This window comes from Ceratosolen solmsi, unplaced genomic scaffold, assembly GCF_000503995.2.
Source record: "Ceratosolen solmsi marchali unplaced genomic scaffold, CerSol_1.0 scaffold10, whole genome shotgun sequence".
In the NCBI taxonomy this organism is placed as follows: Eukaryota; Metazoa; Arthropoda; class Insecta; order Hymenoptera; family Agaonidae; genus Ceratosolen; species Ceratosolen solmsi.
The window spans coordinates 579365-600459 of NW_011948412.1; the positions used below are offsets into that span (position 1 = coordinate 579365).

General features: G+C 25.2%; 1 protein-coding gene across 1 annotated transcript; it reads left to right on the forward strand.

The window, feature by feature from the left end:
* The first annotated feature begins 1955 nt into the window (after positions 1–1955).
* On the forward strand, positions 1956–20397 carry LOC105363950 (gastrin-releasing peptide receptor-like). Its single transcript, XM_011501775.1, has 8 exons — positions 1956–1995; positions 2089–2297; positions 3014–3206; positions 5065–5198; positions 5336–5509; positions 8362–8612; positions 12996–13255; positions 20307–20397. The coding sequence occupies exons 1-7, from the start codon at positions 1956–1958 to the stop codon at positions 13252–13254; spliced, it is 1260 nt and encodes a 419-aa protein (XP_011500077.1). The 3' UTR covers position 13255; positions 20307–20397.
* Positions 20398–21095: the final 698 nt, after the last annotated feature.

A 21095-nucleotide genomic window follows, 5' to 3' on the forward strand; every position in this document is an offset into this window, starting at 1 on the left:
AAATTTCACATTTAATGAAATAATTATAAATAATATGTACAAGCATAAATGTCTGCAATTGATTAAATAACATTTACAATAATTTCAATTTATTATATCGAAATTTATAATGTAATTAAACTATTTGAACATAATTAAATAAATTGTATTTTAATAAAAAAATTTAATAAACATTATAAATCTATAATCACAAAAATTCCTTTATTACAAACATCTATTTCAAAAACCACGGTCGAATCAACTGTCTAATGATTCTCGAATAAGAGAGACTCCGTTCATTTAGGGACTAAAGCACGTGCTCAGTACTCCCAATTCACCCTTTCGACTTGCACTTTCAGACGACGTTCCAAGTTAATGGTCAACTGCCTAATTACTACAAATTCAACAATTCTCGCTAAAATCAGTAACACCAATATCACTGTAACAACTGCTTAAATAAAGGCCGCTAAAACCAATTGTGTTTACTCTGAATTGATGCTTTAACCTCTCACTCATCCCCCCTCCATCGCCATTAAACCGATGGTACGGTCTAATCCACCCACCCTGATTTGCGATCATACTGGTGGTTGGAATTCCAAATATTACGGCACTCTTTTCACTGTCTCTATTTTTTTAAATTAATAAGAACATTTATAAAAATCAGTTTGATATTTTACATTAGTATAGTAATAAATTAATACATTTAATAAGTAATAAAAGAAAACAGATTATAAATTATTTGGACTTTATAAATCAGATAGTTCAGGAGTTATATAAAATTTAAGAATATCTATAATATACTAAATAAATAAGTAGAAGCTATATGACAATATTCATTTACTTTTGTTTATTAAAAATTTTCTGATTGAATTTAATTAATCTAATAAATATATTCAATGTAAATATTTCATGATTTACATAAATCTTGCAAGCTAACAACAGGTTTTTGAAATAATTATTTATATAAAATATATTTATATAAAATAATTATTCATATTACCAAATTTTAACACGTAAACACTTGCTTCGTTTATAAATATACATAGAATAACGCTTGCTTGTAAAGAGCATATATCTTTTTAACAATTTTAATTATTTTTATAAATTATTAAAAACTTAATTTTTTCACACAGATTATTATGCACATTCAAAAAATTTGTTTTATTTGTCAAACATATGAGTCTAAATAATGAAACAATTACACATAAATATTTTTTCATTCATATTTTTCCATATTTGACATAAATCAAACTTAATGATTCTTAATGATGACGAGTATAAAAGATAATCTTCTGTAACATTAATATGTAAATTTAAACTCCTTTAAATTAAAATATCGATAAAATCTAGCAGAAAATTCAACAATATAAAAAAATTATTATTTGAATTTAATGTTTTTTTTTACTTTTCACGATGCTACTTTAAATGTGTATTTAATTGTATAACAAGTTAATATTGGCAATATGATAAATGTGTACTTAATAATAAAAAATTGAAACAAACAACAAACTGTAATAGTCATTGTCACATCATTTGAAGAAATTAATAATATAACAAAATTGATAATAATATTAGTTTAAATACAAATCTTGAAATGTTAAATACAATTTATTACAATTATAAATTATAAATTATAATGGATTAAAATATTTTCGAAAATATATTACTGCAAAGTCAACAATCATTTTTAATATTATATAGTATCTTATAATAATTTAACTATATATTAGATTAAAAAATTGAATATTATAAATTTAAAAGTAGTCTATTTATGATCATATTATCCATATATGTGTATATTTATATAAAATTTAGTAAAAGGCGCACATAACAAATGAAAAATCATCATTAAGCTTATTTTGTATTATTATTTATAGAAATAAAATAGTCAAAGCTGATCAATTAGCAACAAAACAAGACAGCAATTTGAAATTGACTTGTTAAAATTAAGAATAGTGAGTTAATTAATTACTAACATGATGTTAACAGAAATCAAAGCCATCAATGATACGGATGGTAGATACTAGCGAACGGCGTATATAAGAAATCTTCCAATTCAAAAAATAATTACAATAATGTCAGTTTGTAATAATGACTGCAATGTGACAGATAAAAACGTACATTTAGAACTTTCAGAGGAGAACTATACACCGTACGGAGAACGTCCAGAAACATATATTGTACCCATCGTCTTTGTATGCATACTTGTTGTTGGAGTCATTGGCAATGGTGTCCTCGTTATTACTATTTGCCGACATGCAAATATGAGAAATGTTCCTAATACATACGTACTCTCACTTGCTATTGGTGATTTATTAGTGAGTATAAAAAACACTCTTCCCTACAGTCATTGTGATCTCATACTATTATTCTGTTAAATAAATAATAACAAAATATTTTAACTAACAGAAATTAATGTTAAATCTACATCTAATAATTTCTTTACTTCTAAGAACCTTAAATATAATAAATAAAGTTACCTAAATTAAAATTAATAATAATGATGACAATATAATTATTTATATAATATTAAACTGATATCAAATTTTTACATGAGAATTTACAAAGGAATATTTTATTTCCTTAATGATTATATAAAGTAAGTATATATAATTTTATCTATTAAACTTGTTAATAAAAGGTATTAAATAATAATCGCGCACACATGGATGCATATATATATATATATATATATATGTATGTATGCATGCATGTATGTATGTATGTATGTATTCACCTAATTTTTTAATATTTTTCTAATTTGTTGTATTAAACTTAAAAAATAGTGAATCATATTTTCAAAGTGCGCATAAAAATTTATGCATTCCTACATATAAAAAATTACTATTCTGGTAAAACCTCAGTAATACATTTTATATACTAGTTATTTCTTAAAATATAAGTCAATTGATTAAAATAAAAACGATTCTAATAAAAAACTTGCAAAGTATGCTTATTACTTCAGGAATTTCAGATATAACATTCAAAGAATTTTTTAATCCTAAACGTATAAAACTTTATTTTTTCTTGATAGGTCATAATGATATGCATCCCTTTCACGTTCACAGTCTACGTAATGGATTCTTGGCCATTCGGCTTGGTACTTTGTAAAATATCTGAGTTTGCTAAAGATACCTCGATCGGAGTATCGGTCTTCACACTCACTGCACTTTCAGCTGATCGATTTTTCGCCATCGTTGATCCTATGAGAAAACTTCATGCCACAGGTATATATGCACAATATATAATTTTTATTATTTGAAACTGGTTTTATAATACTCCTTAATACTTCTGTAACAAATAATCAATATTACTTTACTGTAACTATAATATTCTCAGCATCGTATAGATTACAAAATCATTTGGAATTTAGAAAAAATATCATTGCAATAAAAATGTATAATTTATAAAAATAAAAATTGTGAAAAATATTTTTTAACATTGTTAAATCATTAAACTAAACAATGCATTACATTGCATAATACATTTGTTATACAAATGAATGATTAAAAGCAGTTAAATGATTTTTTTATGTAATCTATTGTTTTATCACAATTACTAACTTCTTCATTCGACTAATTTATTTTATATTTAATTTTATTTAGTGATAATTGAAATTAGTTCATAAACTATATAAATGTTACATTTATATAATTTAATATTTTTTGGTAAAAATTTTATAAATGTACTGATTATTTATCTAAAATTATTTTTTTTATAATACATTAATTGATTAAATATACGATGATAAACTTTTTGTTATTTATAATATAAATTAATTACCTAGAAAAATCTTTAAATCATGTTCAATATACATAAAAATAGCAAAATAGATTTAATGTATAATCTATAAATCTGAAACTGTTTACAAAATATTAATCTTACAATAATTTTCCAATGATTTCAAAAATCATTCATTCTTATCTTATGTATACGCCAAGGCTTAAACTTACATATTGTCATAAGAACATATCATAATTGATAACTTTAGTTATATACAAAATTGTTTAATAAATGACAAATCAATGTTTAAATATATTATATATTAATTTAATATTTGATCTTATAAGTTACTTCAATTATTTGTTTTTCTTTTCTTTCTTAGATTATTTGCGTTTCTATATTTTAGTTGATCTAATTATTTTTTCTTATTTTATCCATATTAATAAATATTACTTTTGTACATAAAACTATGTTGATATATGTATATATATATAATTTAAATTACTAACAATTATTAGAATTCAAATAATGTTTAAGTGATTTTAACATTCAAATCATACTATTCATTATTCGTAATTTGAAAATGGGTTAAAATATTGTTAAACTACAAATACGAGAAAATAAATTTAATTCGTTATTATAGTATAACAATATTTATAGTAATATAAATTTAATCAGTTAAATACATTATAACAAGTAACAAATTTCTTAATTTTTCTAATTTATAATTGTAAAAATAAACTTAATTGAGTTTTAATAATTATTGAATACATATAACTTATAATTTAATATCTAGCGATTTAATTACAATTGAAATTTTTTTTAATATGACATGAAAAGTTTAAATCTGTATATTATATTGTAAAAAGAAAAATTAATAATTCATAATTAATTTAATTGTTTTCAAGTTTTTATATCTATGTTTCAGTCATCTACATCTTTATATATTTATATATAGCTTACTTTTTAGCTTAGTTTCATACATTACAAATATTTTCCACATTATAATAGAATTTGTTTAAATGTATCTGCAAAAATTTTAAATAACTTTGTTTATTTGATTTATTATTTGAGTTATGTATATTTTTATAAAATACCATTTCAAAAATTATTTCTCATTAAAATATTTTATTTATAAAGATTACATTATAATTTTATAAATGAATTAGTGAAATATTTATATTAATTAGTGAATTATATATAATATATATTTTTTAATACGCTTATTAAACCAGGAAATATGTCATTCAGTTCAATACATGATTCAATAATATATAAATATATTTTAAATTGTACTTATTTAAATGATTTCCTCAAACAAAATCAAAGCAATTTCTATTCATTATTATAAATAATTTTTAGGTAGTGGAAATAGAGCAACGAAGTTTACAAAAATAGTAGCCACATTAATATGGATTTTAGCAATATTTTGCGCATTACCAGCTTCATTCTCCTATATAAGAATATTTAGAGTGAATAAAAATATTACATTTATGGTAAGTTACAGCATTTTATTTTATTATAATTTAAAAATAAATATAATTTATAAATAAAAATATATATATTGAATATAATATGCATAGATTTTTCATAATCATAAAAATGATAATATTTAAATGAGCTATTTTTATAGACTTGTTATCCATTTCCGGAGACGTTTGGTCCCAACTATCCAAAAACTGTACTTATTGGACGATTCTGTATCTTATATGTATTTCCACTTAGTATTATAGCTGTTTTCTACATGCTCATGGCACAACATCTCGTTCAAAGTACCAAAAATATTCCAGGTGAAATGCAGGGACAGGTAACTGCTTATATACAATTATATTAGTATATTATATTCTTATATATACTTATATTCAAAAATATTCAATTAACAGTAATAATAATAATTTGTATAATCAAATTTATATATATTGTGAACAAATTTACAAAATTATCACAAACATTTATGAAATTCATAAATTAAATAATATTATATAGTATATTAAATTATTTTCATTTTCATTATTTTACATTAAATGTAATAAAGTACCGAATACAGTACACTATATTTCATAAAATATAATACAAATGAATATTAGTCATTCGAAATATATGATTATATTACATATCAGCATTTATCAATATTTTTTAAATATTTTTAAATTTACTTTTTTCTTTAAAACGGAAAATTAGTTTTCTACAGCTATACCTCACTTTCTTTCTCTCGCTTTACAAGTTCATTCACTTTGTTACTCTCACACTCTCCTCGATTATAATTCTCGATTATCTCTTACAAATATAATATATTATCACAGTATAATTTAAGTTTATATTAAATTTTAAATAAAATTTCATTTTATCATAGTTTTATTTATTTTTACAAGTAAATAAAAAAAATATTATTTGTACTAAAATTATCATCTTATAAGTACTATACACATTTAGAGATTTCATTATTATAATGTTTCCGGCACTCTAAAATAACTTTAACAGATTATAAAATAGAATATTATGCTTCAATATATTGATAAATTAAATTAAATTTTTGAAAATTAGAACTAGAATAGTCTTCTATGCATCAAATTATTGCTATAAATACATATGATTTTATGTAATTTTTTATTAATTTTCTGGGGTATTTTACTAAAAATACATAACAAATGTTTACTGTGTTTTAAACATTATTAGAAACAATTTTCAAATAGACGATTATATAATACCTTCACTTTTTATTAGCATATTTTCGTCATTTAGCATTTAAAAACAATCGAAATTTAATAAAAATTTATTATTAGATATTATTTTATTCTGTAAATATTTTGTGTTAAATAAAAATATTTTAGTCTCAATGCTAACTATTAAATATTTAAGAATTAAAAGAATAATATTTTATTATATTAGTATTCTAATTAAAATTACAAGCAAAAATAAGACTTTGGATTAAATAATTGAATGCTTCAAAATATTATGCTCTAGGTGTAAAATAATATTAATAACGAGATAAGAATAAAAAAAGGATGATACAAGTTGAAAATAATTAATTTCGATATGTTTTACAAAGTTTATTGAGTAATTTCATCGATAATTTTCGGATCATTATAAATACATAACAATTAAAATAATATCGATTAGATCTGAGCAAGGTAACTGTTTTCAATAAATAAAATAGTCGTTAATGATTAAATAAAATAATAATCAAATTGTAAATACATTTGATTTAAAATTAATATAACAAAATTTATATTAAATTTTATTAATTATTAACGATTTTATTGTAACAAATTTAACATTCTCAAAAATAGTTTTCAACTTTAAAATTAATTAATAACTTTTAAAAATATCTAGATAATAGTTAGATGATAGTAAATCAACATTATTTTTACAAATATGTACCCATAATTGATCATATGAAACAAATCATTTAACTATTAAAATTAATCAGACTAAAAAATATTATTATTAATCCAAGAATGCCATATAAATTACTAAACTATATAGAAACTACTTTTATTTTATCATTTTTTTCAACACTTAGGCTTTTATATAAATAGATTATCTGGCTACAGTTTTAATATAATTCTATTTTACAAAAAATATTTTTATCTTAAACAAAATACTCCATTACAATGACTAAATTGTAATATAAATTAATATAATTGGAAAAAGAAAAATCGAGAAATAATTCTAATTTAGAATTCAAAGTTTTGTAAATTATAAAAGAAAAGTATAAATATATATATAGATTGTAATTTACATTTTAAAAATTTTCTTATTTCAAAAAATATAAAAAAATACTTTTAACAATAGTTCTAGTAAAGGTTTTAAAAATAATGGAAATATTTACTGTTGTCATAATAACACAGTATTCATTATAGAAATGGAAACGATAAGTAATAATAAAAAAAATAATAAGTAAAATCAGAAAAATAACGATAAGATCGTAACCAAAAATTGTCATTAGTTTGAAAAAATTAATAAAATTATTTAATTCTTAACATTAACGATTTTATTTTATAAATTTGTCGCTAGGAATATATCGTATACCTTTAAAAAAATCCTTAATCATAATTGTAAATACGAAGTATTTTTTGAAAAGTTATCATATTAGGAATTAATACCAATTAAATATATGTTATTAATACTACTACCGTCAGCCAGATTCGATAGTAATTGTCATTTATAACTGACTGTCTTACTATAAAATTCAATGTGTTCCACTATATTGCAAAAATTTTAAGCATACTTGCCTAGCTTCGTATTATTTCATATCCCCCTCTTTAATTGCATGATGTTCTTTATATCAAAAGAGTAAGAATGTATGACTTGAGTATATATGCGCAAATATAAATACCGTAACTACCGTGAATATAAACAATTTATATATTCTACAGCTATTAAATGCATAATTATCAACAGGAATTGCATACGAACTTTTAAATTATCAATAATATAGTAAATGATACAGTGGTGCATAGTACTATATTACTTATAGAAAATTCATATTTATAATAATAATATAAATAATAATATACATATTCGAAAGCTTATAAATAAAAATGGAATTATGTCAAGGTCTCTTCTCATTGTAAATACATTTGAATGCCTTTAAAATAAAATATGTACATTTATACAGAATTTTATAATAGTCATGTATAAAACTACTTAACATAGGTGAAGCAGATAAAAGCCCGTAAAAAGGTAGCTAAAATGGTGATGGCTTTTGTAGCAGTATTTGCTATGTGTTTCCTACCTCAACACGTTTTTATGCTGTGGTTTTACCTTCATCCAAGCGCCCAAGAAGATTATAATGCTTTCTGGCACTACTTTCGCATTCTTGGATTCTGTCTAGCATTTATGAATAGTTGTATAAATCCAATAGCACTTTATTGTGTTAGTGGTACCTTCCGTAAATACTTCAATAGGTATGACAACAAAATTATTCTCTTTCTTCTTCTTCTTCTTCTTCTTCTTCGTCAAACCTCTTTATTAATTGTAAAAATAATATCAATTATTATTTTAATTAATATAAGTATGTACATTAAACATTTTATTAAATATTTTATATAAATATCTTTTACCTCTTAATATAACGAAATTTTATACATAAGAATTTGATATATTCTTAATAGACCATCCAATTTAATAAATAAGAAATACCTCATGCATAAAATACACCTCATTCATACTCGTATGCAACTCATATGAATTTATGTATTTAAAACATTCATTTTTCATTATTCTGCAGTACTCACTGACTACTGATGTCAATATTATTACGAAGCTATATTGCTATGCAGATAAAAATACCTTATACTAAAATAATTCAAAATAATTATATCTTCATATCTACCAAATTAAACGAAGACTTTAAAAATTAAAAAAAAATTTTTATAGTTTTGTTTAATTTTCTCGCTACTATACTACAACAAAAATACCATTTAAACATTTTCTTTTATTCAATTAAAAATCTATGAAATATAATCTATGGTAATTCTATTCTAAAAAGATAACCGTTCATTTTTCCATTATCATATTATTCATACACTTTATAAAACCATAACATTAACGATATGATACTTACACCTAAAGATAACAGATCAGCTTTAAGATATAAAAAAATCACAATAGTTAAATTGTAAACCCAAGTCAATCATTAAATACGTTCTTCGTTTATAAATGTTTAATATATGCATAATTTTTTACCTTTAACATTTAAATGTCATTTTTATTTGATAAGAGTACATTTAATAAGAAAATAATATTATTTTGTTATAAAATATATAAAATGTATTAACTATTATATCACTATAGTGGCTAGACTATAGTATTATGAAATGTATTCATTTATAATTGTACACATAATAACAATACCATAATCGATAATTGTCCTTTTTGACTAATGCTTTTTGAACCTATTCATTTATTTTGTATTTCATTATTATAATTACAAAACAAAATATACAAATCATGCTTTAATATATATATATATATATATATATATATATTTTTTTTTTAATAACAAAACTTATGTATATAATAATTATCACTATTAAAAACTTATGAATTTTCAAAAAACAATATCCATTAGAATTAGTACTGCAGTTAATAGAAAATCTATTACAAGCTTTTAATTTTAAAAAATATATAGTACATTTAAACTTCATATTATTTTTATAAGTGCATTTGATCTTTGATATAATTTAAAACCAAATCTATTAGCGAAAATTTAAAAACATATAAAAATAATAATATTAAAAATGATAAATGAAACATTCTAAAAAACTAATTATAATTTTAACAGCTATGAGAACATTGAAAAAATATATATAATATTTTACTTTTACTACGGATTTTGAATTAATTTGTTTATTTGGGAATTATATTTTTATACGTAATCATATATTTGAAAATAAATGTAAAATTGGAAAGTTCAATGGCTTTGCTTTTATTAATAAAAGCAAATAATTATGTGGAAATAGAAAAAATTTATTAGACTTTAATAATTATGATATTATTTGTCTTTTTTATTTATGTATTAAACGGACAACAAATTTGAATAGAAATTTTTTACCAAAAACTAAATTTTTAAAGATAATTAAAAAACAATATTATCACATAAAGCCATATATTTTTTAAATATAATTTAAAATCACTTTATTCAATTAAAATTTATAATATGCTTAATAAAACCGTATAGAACTGTAGAATAAAAATTTTATAGAACTGTAAAAAGATTAATTTTTAATTTATAAATTCTACTTCACAAATTTATAAAATTTTTCGTAATTACTATTTTTATTATTACTGAATTGTTCTAATAATATATCAAAAAATTCTGAATGTAAATATACAAATAATTCAACACATTAAATTACTAGAAACAATTCTGTTAGATATTATTGAAAAATCAATAAAATGATTGAAATACTTCAATGTTTTAGGGTTTATTTTAAATACAAATCTATTAAATATCTACTATTGTTCGAAAGTTTAGTTTATGACTCAAACTGCAAAATTCAATAGTTCAGTTTATTAGTCTCTCGACGTAGCGATGCTTAGGAAAGGACACATGTGGAAAGGCTGTAAATATGTACAGTGTGTAACTTCGTTTTGAGACATCGTTTATTGTGTTTTATTAACAATTACATTATTGTAGTTCTATGTTCACTTCTTGTGGGAGAGAGGGAATTCTTCTATTGCAATGGTGAGGTTGCTTCTTCGCAATGGTGGCGATGTCGTTGATGATGTTATGGGGATCAGCAATAGATTTTGTTCTGGATTGAACTATCCAACAAAAAATAATATTTTATTGTTTGTTATAATACGATTCCGATACATTATATTTAGATTAAGGCGTAATATTTGAATTATACGTTACGAAAAAGTTATTCGGCTCGCGACTGCTTAGGCGTTTAAATCGGCGATAGATTTTATTGAGCAAGATTCGGCTCGTGAAGGTAGTGGGGACTATTACGGATTGTCGACGCCCTCCTTTGTGGTTTGATCAGAACCAACTCGTTGCAGCGTGACCGATAATATAATCGCAGTGCCACAGCAATTATTTGGCGGGGACCACCAGTCAGTATCGGCGCCCTCTTTAGCGGTCTGATAAGAATCAAGTTGCAAGGGCCTAATCGATAATGCAGGTGCGGACCGCGAGTGTAATAATAATCTTGCGGGGACCACTAGTCAGTGTCGGCGCCCTTTTTAGCGGTCTGATAAGAATAAAGTTTCGAGGGTCTAACCGATAGTGTAGACGTGGGCCGCGAAAATTACATGTAGTGTTAATAAGGTGTTTGAGATGCCAGTCTATGTCGTCGTCCTCAATGCGGTCTGATTATCGTCACGTTGCGGAGGACGCACCGATAGCTGGCCAGCAATAATAGAATAATCAATATAAACAATATATTACAATATAACAATATAACAATATAACAATATAAACAATATAAATATAAACAATATGAATATACCTTGCACTTATTCCCTTAAAAGAGTTCAACTTTCTCTGATATGACTGGCACTGATTTCACTTGACTTACTCAACAAGACTGATTTCCTTCTCCATTCGTTGCTTCTTAAATACGATTGCGTACATTTAGTGTTGTAACTTCTTGGAGGCTCTAGTGAATTCTCTGGAAGCAAGCTTTGATACGTTTGAAGAGCTTCTTTTGTTGCTATGTGGACAAGGTACGCGTCTAAATTTCCAGTGAATTTTTCGTAACGTATAATTCAAATATTGCGTCTTAATCTAAATATAATGTATCGAAATCGTATTATAACAAACAATAAATTGTTATTTTTTGTTAGGTAGTTCAATACTGAATAGTTACAAATTATAAAAATTTAATTTTCTAACATAAAGAACTTTGTTTAAGCATCTCGAATATTTACCAGAGTATAAAATAAAAGGGTATACTAGAAAAGATAGAAAGTTTAAAGAGAAAATTACGAAAATTGTTGCCAAATTTAATTAAGATTGCAGTCTATAATCATATTATGTATTATGAACTAAAAGACAAAAAATCTATATATTTCTTCCATTCATTTAAATCCTTGGCTAACAATAAATTTCATTATAACTTAATTTTATAACTTCTTATTTATCTTCAATATCCATACTAAAATCAAGTATATGTTTTAAGACATATTATTTTATTTTTTGTTGATTTAAGTTTTATGTGAAGAAAGTTGAATGATTATAATCTCTTAACTTCGGCATTGACTCTTTTCGACATGGATCTCCTTATTAGCTGATGTTATTAAGAATGTCATAATACATCTTCAAATGCTACTCTAAGCACCTACACTACATTTACGGCATTCGGGTATCAAAAGATTGTATCAAAAGATTCATTTGTATGCAATACATTCAAAAATATTCACAAACATACTTACACATACATACTTTATTAAGTTATTCTGAATGTTGAACAAATATTATCTTTAAACATAAACATAATTCATTATATTATAATAAATGATGAATTTTCTCTATAACAATTTTCCTTGGCGTCTGTGGGTTAATTTTAGTTAAAAGTGCATTCAAATAAATACATGATAAAAGTTTTGAAAAAGATATTTACCTATAAAATATTATACATACACATAATTCATAAACAAATACGTGTTCTAAATTACTTTATTCTAACAAGTTGGATTATACTAGAAAGAATTTCTAATAAATAATTTAAATCCTATTATTAGGAATTAGTACATTTTTTTATTTAATTTAAAAACGAATATTTACAATATTGAAATTACTATAGTACTATTAAGAAAAATTTACAAAATCTTCTATTTAGATATTTATTTTGCTGTTACGGCTCCTGCTATTTATCGAGACGAAAACAATCCTCTACCTCAGAATCAAATAAGCGAGGTCCAAGTTTTTCATTCGCAATATTCCATAGGCGTACAAATTCTCGTCGAGGTCAACAAAGTCTTATTCGTATGTCAAGATGGTATCCAGGAACCTTTAATGATATACGTGGCCATTATATACCACAGGAACAAGAAACTACAATAACAATTTTTCATAACGAAATAGAGCAACAAATATAAGGTGAGATGCCCCAAGATCCTTCCTATTACAATTATAACTTAAGCTGATTAGTATTACATGTTAAATAATTTAACGAATATTTTATATCTAATTTAAATTACATTTTTATAATTTTAATCAAGCTAACAAAATATACTAATATACATATTTTTAGTAAGTGTTTTTATATTTTCATTAGTAGAATATTACAAGTTTCAAAATGAATTTTATTTTTATTGAAATCGAATTAATTTTAAATACATATAAAATATTACGAAATATAAATGATAATCTAAATAATTTTTTTCAGGATAAAACTAATATAGCTAAAACACCCTTAAAAAACTATTAAAAATGACTAATACATGACTAATATAATATTAATGTGTGTTTATTAATATATTTATGTTATTATTATTATTATTATTATTATTAATGTTTATTATTAATAAACCAAATTTTAGAATAAAGATAACTACAATACATTTAAAATAAGTTTATAAAATTTATATTATGTATAAATTATGTATTAATTTATGTATAAGTTTAAAAAAGGCGAGGGGGGGTTCGCTGACACATTTGGTGACAGCATTGCAACTTGTTGATAGCGGGAAAGGGAATGAGGGTCCGCTTGCAGTAATGCTTGATGTAGTTGCCGAGCGGAACGAAAATGCAAATGTCAAAACTATAGGATTTTCCGTGTTTATGGTATTGTTTTTCTAGATGTTTTATGACACTAATGCGTGAGAAAATTTGAGCAAGCGAAGTTTGAAATCCAAATACAAATTTTACGATATTACTTGCCAGATGTTTTATTGCACTGACAAAAAAGGAAAAAATGTTCTCGCATTCTCGAACAAAATTAATAAAATTTATTTTTTGCTAAATATTCTGTTGTTTAAAAAATATTAAATAGAAAATATTAATGTTAATCAACTGTTCCAAATTGTTTGTTTGATTTGATTCGATCGAATTGATTGAAATTTGATCCGATTCGAAGGATAAAATGTGTTCGATTTTAAAGGTTTAACTTATGGCTCGAACTACCAATTCAATAGTTCAGTGGATTAATCTCTCGGCAGGATAACTTTAAATGAAATAATAAGTGACAAGGCTGAAAAATATCATGTATTTAGTAAAACAACGTTTATTATTTTTAATAATCATAATAATAATACTGCAAGGCTGTTGAGAAAGAAGTATTCTATTGTAGTACTGAGGGTGTATCCTTGTACTCTTGATTATCGTAGATTTTATGGATATTACTGCGTGTCTTGTAATCGAGGTTATGCCGATGATGTAAATATCAGCTGATGTAGTCAGTCAATCATGCTTGTGAGGCAGCATGAGAAGATGGCATTTGAATCAAGTACGCTTGGTGTATGAATAACTATACTTGATATGGTGTATGATGTTTAATGGAATTTATTAAGTAATCAATTGTATCTTTATTATTTAAAGGGAGCTGTAGTAGAGCTAGTCACGCGTAAGAGTGATTAATGGTAAGATTTCTAACTCTTGAAGGATGTAATAATCTGTATTTATAGTATATTAGTTGATCTATTGTTGTCCTTTTGTGACAATGTGCTTAAAACATAGCGACTCTTAAGTCAGCTGTTGATGACCTGTACGGTTCCGAAGTGCTCTTCGGAAGATTGAAGTAGCGTAAGTTTGCCCAAATTGTTATATGCGAGGTGTGACTAACTAATTTATTAATATAAAAAGATGTACCTTGTGAGCTGCAGGCAAGATGTATTAGTTGCTGCGTAATTGATCTCCCCTTTGATCACTATTCCATTGGCTTCACTGTAATCACTATCTAATTTGCCGATTTCTTGTTCTTATGTACGCGTGTATTCTTAACTATGCTGCCGAATATATTGCCACGCGTTGTCTTCACAGTATACTAAAACACTGAGCGGCAGATACACTTGTATCATGCAGCGGCTGCAGCACCGGCAACAGTGCCGATGCGAGTCTTTTCCAGAAAATTCCTTGTAGCGTGAGAAAACGAAGCTTCTAGAAGTTTCGTAAGCGTCCCTTTTTTGTGAGAGCTGGTAGTAAATTATATTTCATGTCATAAACTTGCTCGGACTTGCCGGATTTTGTTTGTAAACGTTCGCTCGAGTACGCGTCCCGGTCCGCACGTGCGGGCCAGTCTAGGCGCACATGCTGTACGCCGGACTGCGCGTATGACCTTTCTTTTGTTTGAAATTCATGGGACTGTACCGATCACGAACAAAATGAATTTACTTTTCTGGCTCGAACTGTCAAGTTCAAGAGTTCAGTTTATTTGTCGCCCGCGTTAGCGATGCTTAGGAAAGGACATAAGTGGAAGGGCTTTAAATATGTACAATGTGTGTAAACTTCGTTAGAACAACATTTATTTAGTTTTCTTGACAATTACACTATTGTTTTCTGAATTCACTTCTCGTAGTAGAGAGTGAATTATGTTCTATCACAATGATGTAATTGCTTCTTAGTGATGGTGTGGATGTCGTTGATGGCGTTATAGGGATCAGCAATGGATTTTGTATAATCCCTGAAAGGGAATATGGCTAGGTTGAGGTATATGCTAACGTTGTACGATCCACCAGATTTAAGCGACCATACTCATAAGGGGAGTATGGGAATGTGGTTTGTGCTAATGTGACAGGGATTAGCAAGGAGAATCGACCATACTCATAAGGGGATTATGGGAATGTGGTCTGTGATAGTTATTCTCAATGAAACTGAGGGTATACCTTCGAGTGTAGAAGAGTCCGATGCCATGCTTTGTGTAGTCAATATATTTGTGTAGTCAATTAATATATTAATTGTTGATAACGACTCCATTATGTAATTAATTATATAACAAAATAGTGTTCAAATATGGCGATATAACTAATAGTCTTAATAGATCTAAATTTCAATTAGAAGTATAAAACAGAAAATGTTTCTCTTACCCTGATTCTTTTAATCCGTATACAATACTATAAGTTTCAATAGAAAATACTATCATTACAAGTTATCAAACACTCTTTTAATAATTCAAAATATGTAGACAGTTAATTGTAATTTTATTATTATAGTAACTTATAATTAGTTTCAATGACATTCTATTATTTATAGAATTTATGCAAAAATCCATCTTCTTTTGAATGCTACATAAAATAATATTACAACCTTTAAGTAAAATTTACTTTATACAAATGAAATTGTATTATACAAGGAATTTCAATTGAGAACAATTTGTATTATTTATTTGTACATTATATTAGTTTTGAAAAATTGTAAAGACATAAATATGTCCTGATTTGATTACATTTTTCTATTTTTAAAAAAGAAAGAATAATTCATAGATGAAACATAATATTTTTAGAATATAAATACCGTTGAAGATTCCACATAACTTAATTTACGGCTATATAAATGTGTAATAATCTTCTAAATTTCTTTCTTGTAAAAATATCACTATTTAATAAATAGATAACAATTACAAGAATTAAAGTATACTCATCTAGGATATGTATCTGTGAGCAAATTCACCTTCAATCCATCTAACCAATTTTGCTCATAAAATTTCACTTAAAGAACGACCATAGATATTGGTATATACTTATATAATAATACTCTGATATTAAATCATCTGACAACTAACATATTTTAATTTTAGTTTGGCATGTCAATCAGATTTGTTATAAAAAAATATAAAATTCGCTAATTTTTCTTATTCTCATATATTTTACTTATATATTCAATTTCCAATAAAATACTTTTTTACTCATAAACTAATAGTATAAAAAATGATTTCCATAATATATTGAACGAAATAATATGTTAACAAAACAAATTTTTTTTAAATGTTTACAAAATAACGTTGCATCATATTATAACTATTAAACTATAAATTTTTTCATACTAGCTGAAATACTCATCTAAGTGAATATCACTAGAAGATTTAAAGTAATAATTTCAATTTTATAATTATTTATTTAAAACGTTATATTAAGCAGGTTAATAGATTGATTTTTATTTCTTCATTTATTGTACCAATATTTGTTTTCTATATTCTATATAGTCAATATATACATAATATTTTCATATATACATAACGAATATATATTGAATAAATATGAATTATAAACAATTAATAAGAAATGAAACTAACTTTTTATATTTTTTAAATTGACAATAATTAAACATAAATTATGTCTTACTTTATGAAACAAATATTAATTTTCTAATTTAATAATTAATAAATAATAATTACAATTTATTAAATTATTATTAATGTGTATTGAAATTATTTTTATTATAATTTGTATATTAAATTAGTATATCTGATTTTGTACTTTAAAAAATAATATAATTATAAAATAAAATTTAAATATAAATTTCTAAATTAATCTAGTAGGAAAAACTGTAAGGCTTTTAACCAATGTTATAAAAAAATTAATAGAAAATTTTATGGAAATTTTTAAAAATACATTTTAAAAAATTTATGAAAAAACCATCTTTCATATAAATTATATGTACAGTATAAATTTGACAACGTCGTCAATATTGTAAAGGATTTTTCAGGAAGAAGTAATAAAATTTTATTTTTTAGTAAATTATTAATGTACATATAAATGAAAATTCTAACTTATTTATATTAATTAATTACATTGTTAAGTCATATTTATCACAGAAATTATACAATTTAAATTTTAGATATTTAAACACTGTCTGGGATCAGACTAAAAACCTCCTTATGATGGTGGATGGTGGCTTGCTGGCAAGTGGAAGGGGCAATGCAATTATTCAATACTGCCTTTAATGTTTATTGTCTTTCCTTTTATTAAATATGATAAATAATGAATAGTTAATAATCTATGAATATTGGTATGAGTGTATGATAGAATGAATAGATCAGTGTTTCTTCAATAGTGGTGGTGACGATAAGTCTGTACGTGTGTTCTTGATAGCCTGGAGGGTGATTCCTCTTCTTCTTTGGGTTGAGTAGCCGTAGTGGGAGATTCATGGTGGTAAGAGCAGCAAGTTAGTGCCGTCTTAGCAGCCGGCGTGGGGTGAGCTGTAGTGTATGAAGTGGTGGGAGAATGTCCGTATGACGTCACTGCTTGTGTCCGTGAACTCAAAGGTAGTGGTGGTATTGGTGCACGTTCGTCTGCTCGATGTGGGCGTAAACCGCGGTGTGAGGTAATATGCAAGAACGAGCGTCGGCGTTGCTTACACGTGTTGGCGGGAACTGCCAGTGTAAAGTGGCGATCCTATCGTGATGGGTGCTTGTTACTAAAAGAAGGAATCGCGGCGCGTGCAGCTCCTTAAATATTCTCGGTAGCTGTTTCTACGCCACTATTTTTCATGACGTCAATAGGGCATAGCTTTGTAGGGTTCATTTGTTATTATTTCTCGGAATTATAGTCATATGTTTGAGTTTTTCGGCTAGAAGCATTCCTTGAGTCAGTTGACCAATAATTACAAAACAATGTTTTCGTGCGCTCATACCTCTCCCACTTTGTATTCCGCTTAAAAATGCTGTAGTCCATAACAAACAATATCAATTTATATAAATTAAAATGTATTCATATATAACTATATAGCTCCAATGACTTTCTATAATTAAAATATAAATACTTTAAATTATTTTAATTCTATATTTGCATATGTGCATTAAGTACTAACAAATATATTTAAAACAGAAATTACTACAGTAACAAGTAAAATGAGAAGGAAGCTAAAATAAAACAGTATATGATAGATCGTATAAGTTTCAAATTTGCCAATATGTATTTCGGACATGAAATATTTTAAATCACGTGATAATAAGTATTATAAAATAAGTATATAATATAATTATTTGAACAATAATTAAATTTTATTAATAATAAATATTTTTTTTAATTATTCATGTTATTTTAATACAATAAATACGAAATTATAATCTGTATTAATTTATATATTTAAAAGAAAAGCAGGTTTGTTAGAAAGTACTTAATTCTTGATATAATATTTATGTTTAACATCAAACAGTTGTAAAATATTTGAAATTATAATTATTTGTAATGGAAATTATTATAATAAGGCAGATACAACTTCTATTTAAGTGTTGGATATTTGATCTTTTTACATAAAGTACTTTAATTTGTCAAAATAATGTATTTACGAGGAACTCAAAGATCTTGCCGTTTCTTGGTTGTTGCTTCGTGGTGTCAGCATATGTCAGAGGTAGGAGGTCGTAAGTCTCTGGATCCTCTTGATGCAGTACACTTGGTGGTGAAATTCTACACTGAGAGCGAGAGGTCGTAAGTTTCTTGACACTTCTTCGTGTAATGACACATGGTGGTAGCTTGATTGCTGGTCTCCTCCAAGCTGTCTTGTATTGTGGAAGGAGAGTAAATGAGGAGGGCCTTACATAGCGTCTCTGCTCAGTGTAACAGCTGCACCTAATATAAGAAGGGCCTTCTGCAGCTGCACCTAGTATGATTGAGACCTGCAACAGAGTATGAAGCTGTTCAGTGCACCTTCCTTAGCGGCTCTGCTGAGAGTGTGTGCAATCGCTGCACTAGTATTGGAAAGGCTTGCGACTGCTTTCCTTGATTCGACTTGACCGAATGATTCTTGGCTGACTAGCTCATGACTGAGTAGCGCTTATCTCATGGTGCGCTTGCATTCAATATCTATACGGCAGCTTTGTTAGCTGACAACAAAGGGGTCGATCATAGCGCCAGAACAATGGGTTCGACTGTGGTGCGAGAAACAACGTGGATGATTGTGCACTCATTTCGGATATACCGACTTTTCCGAATCTACAATGACCGTTGGAGAATTTTTATAGGGGTTGTGACCGTTGAATAATTTCCTTGAAATGATATCCGTTGAAATTTTTCTTTGAAATGGTAGCCGTTGGGATTTTCCCCCAAATGATAACATTCGAAAGATTCTGTGAATCTCGAACACAAAGTTATTTTTTATGATTTAATATAAACTTATAAATATAAAATATTTAATTATTATATTGTAGTATATATATATATTATAATATAAAATTATAAAAATTTAAATTCAATAGTTTTTTTTAACTTTTCAGATTCAAGTATAGAAACCATTCACAGAAAAATGCATCAACGAAAAAATTTTAACTACACTAATAAAATAATTAAAGCCAAAAAACTTAAATAATAGAGGATAAAGTAATTAAAATTTTTTTCCAATAATTCAGAAGATTGTAATTTACTGACAATTAATACAATATGAATGCCCTTGTAGAAAAAATATCAATTACAAAAGTGTAATTTAACTGAAATCAATTTATGCATACTAATAATATTTTCAATAAAATATTTTTTAAACAATTTTCTGATTTTTATAGTAATTTCTTTTACGAGTAAATTCTAATATTAAGTTGGTGTACATCAACTAGAAATAAAATATTTATATAAGTACAAAAACATTCTTAATGATGTATATAAATTTACAATATAATTCAAATATATTTGAAATAAACAAAGTTTATTTTTTATTATTATATAATATACATATTTATATTCTTATTTTAACTTATTATTAAAAAACGGTATTCGAAGATAAAAAAATGTGAAAAAATTATACTTTAATAACAGCGAACATTTATTATCCAATTTAACACTATTAGAACTTCATTAATTGCAAACTAGTCTTTTAAAATTCTCAGGATATTAATATTAATTTAATACATGTTTAAGATAAACATCTCTCACAAGCTTAACAGCATACCAGAACCAAAGAAATCAACTAAGTTAGCCACTTTCAGCAATCTAGCCCTTGAATGGCTGATCGCTTGCTCCAATGTAAGATAACAAAGAACACAAACTCACGTACATATATACTTTACATACCA

What these genes read in the sequence shown, in the direction of transcription:
- LOC105363950 (XM_011501775.1), top strand. Translation starts at nt 1,956, where the DNA reads ATGATGTTAACAGAAATCAAAGCCATCAATGATACGGATG. An exon ending in TTGCTATTGGTGATTTATTA is followed by an intron (nt 2,298 to 3,013) that starts GTGAGTATAAAA and finishes TTTTCTTGATAG; the next exon opens with GTCATAATGATATGCATCCC. An exon ending in CAGGTGAAATGCAGGGACAG is followed by an intron (nt 5,510 to 8,361) that starts GTAACTGCTTAT and finishes TACTTAACATAG; the next exon opens with GTGAAGCAGATAAAAGCCCG.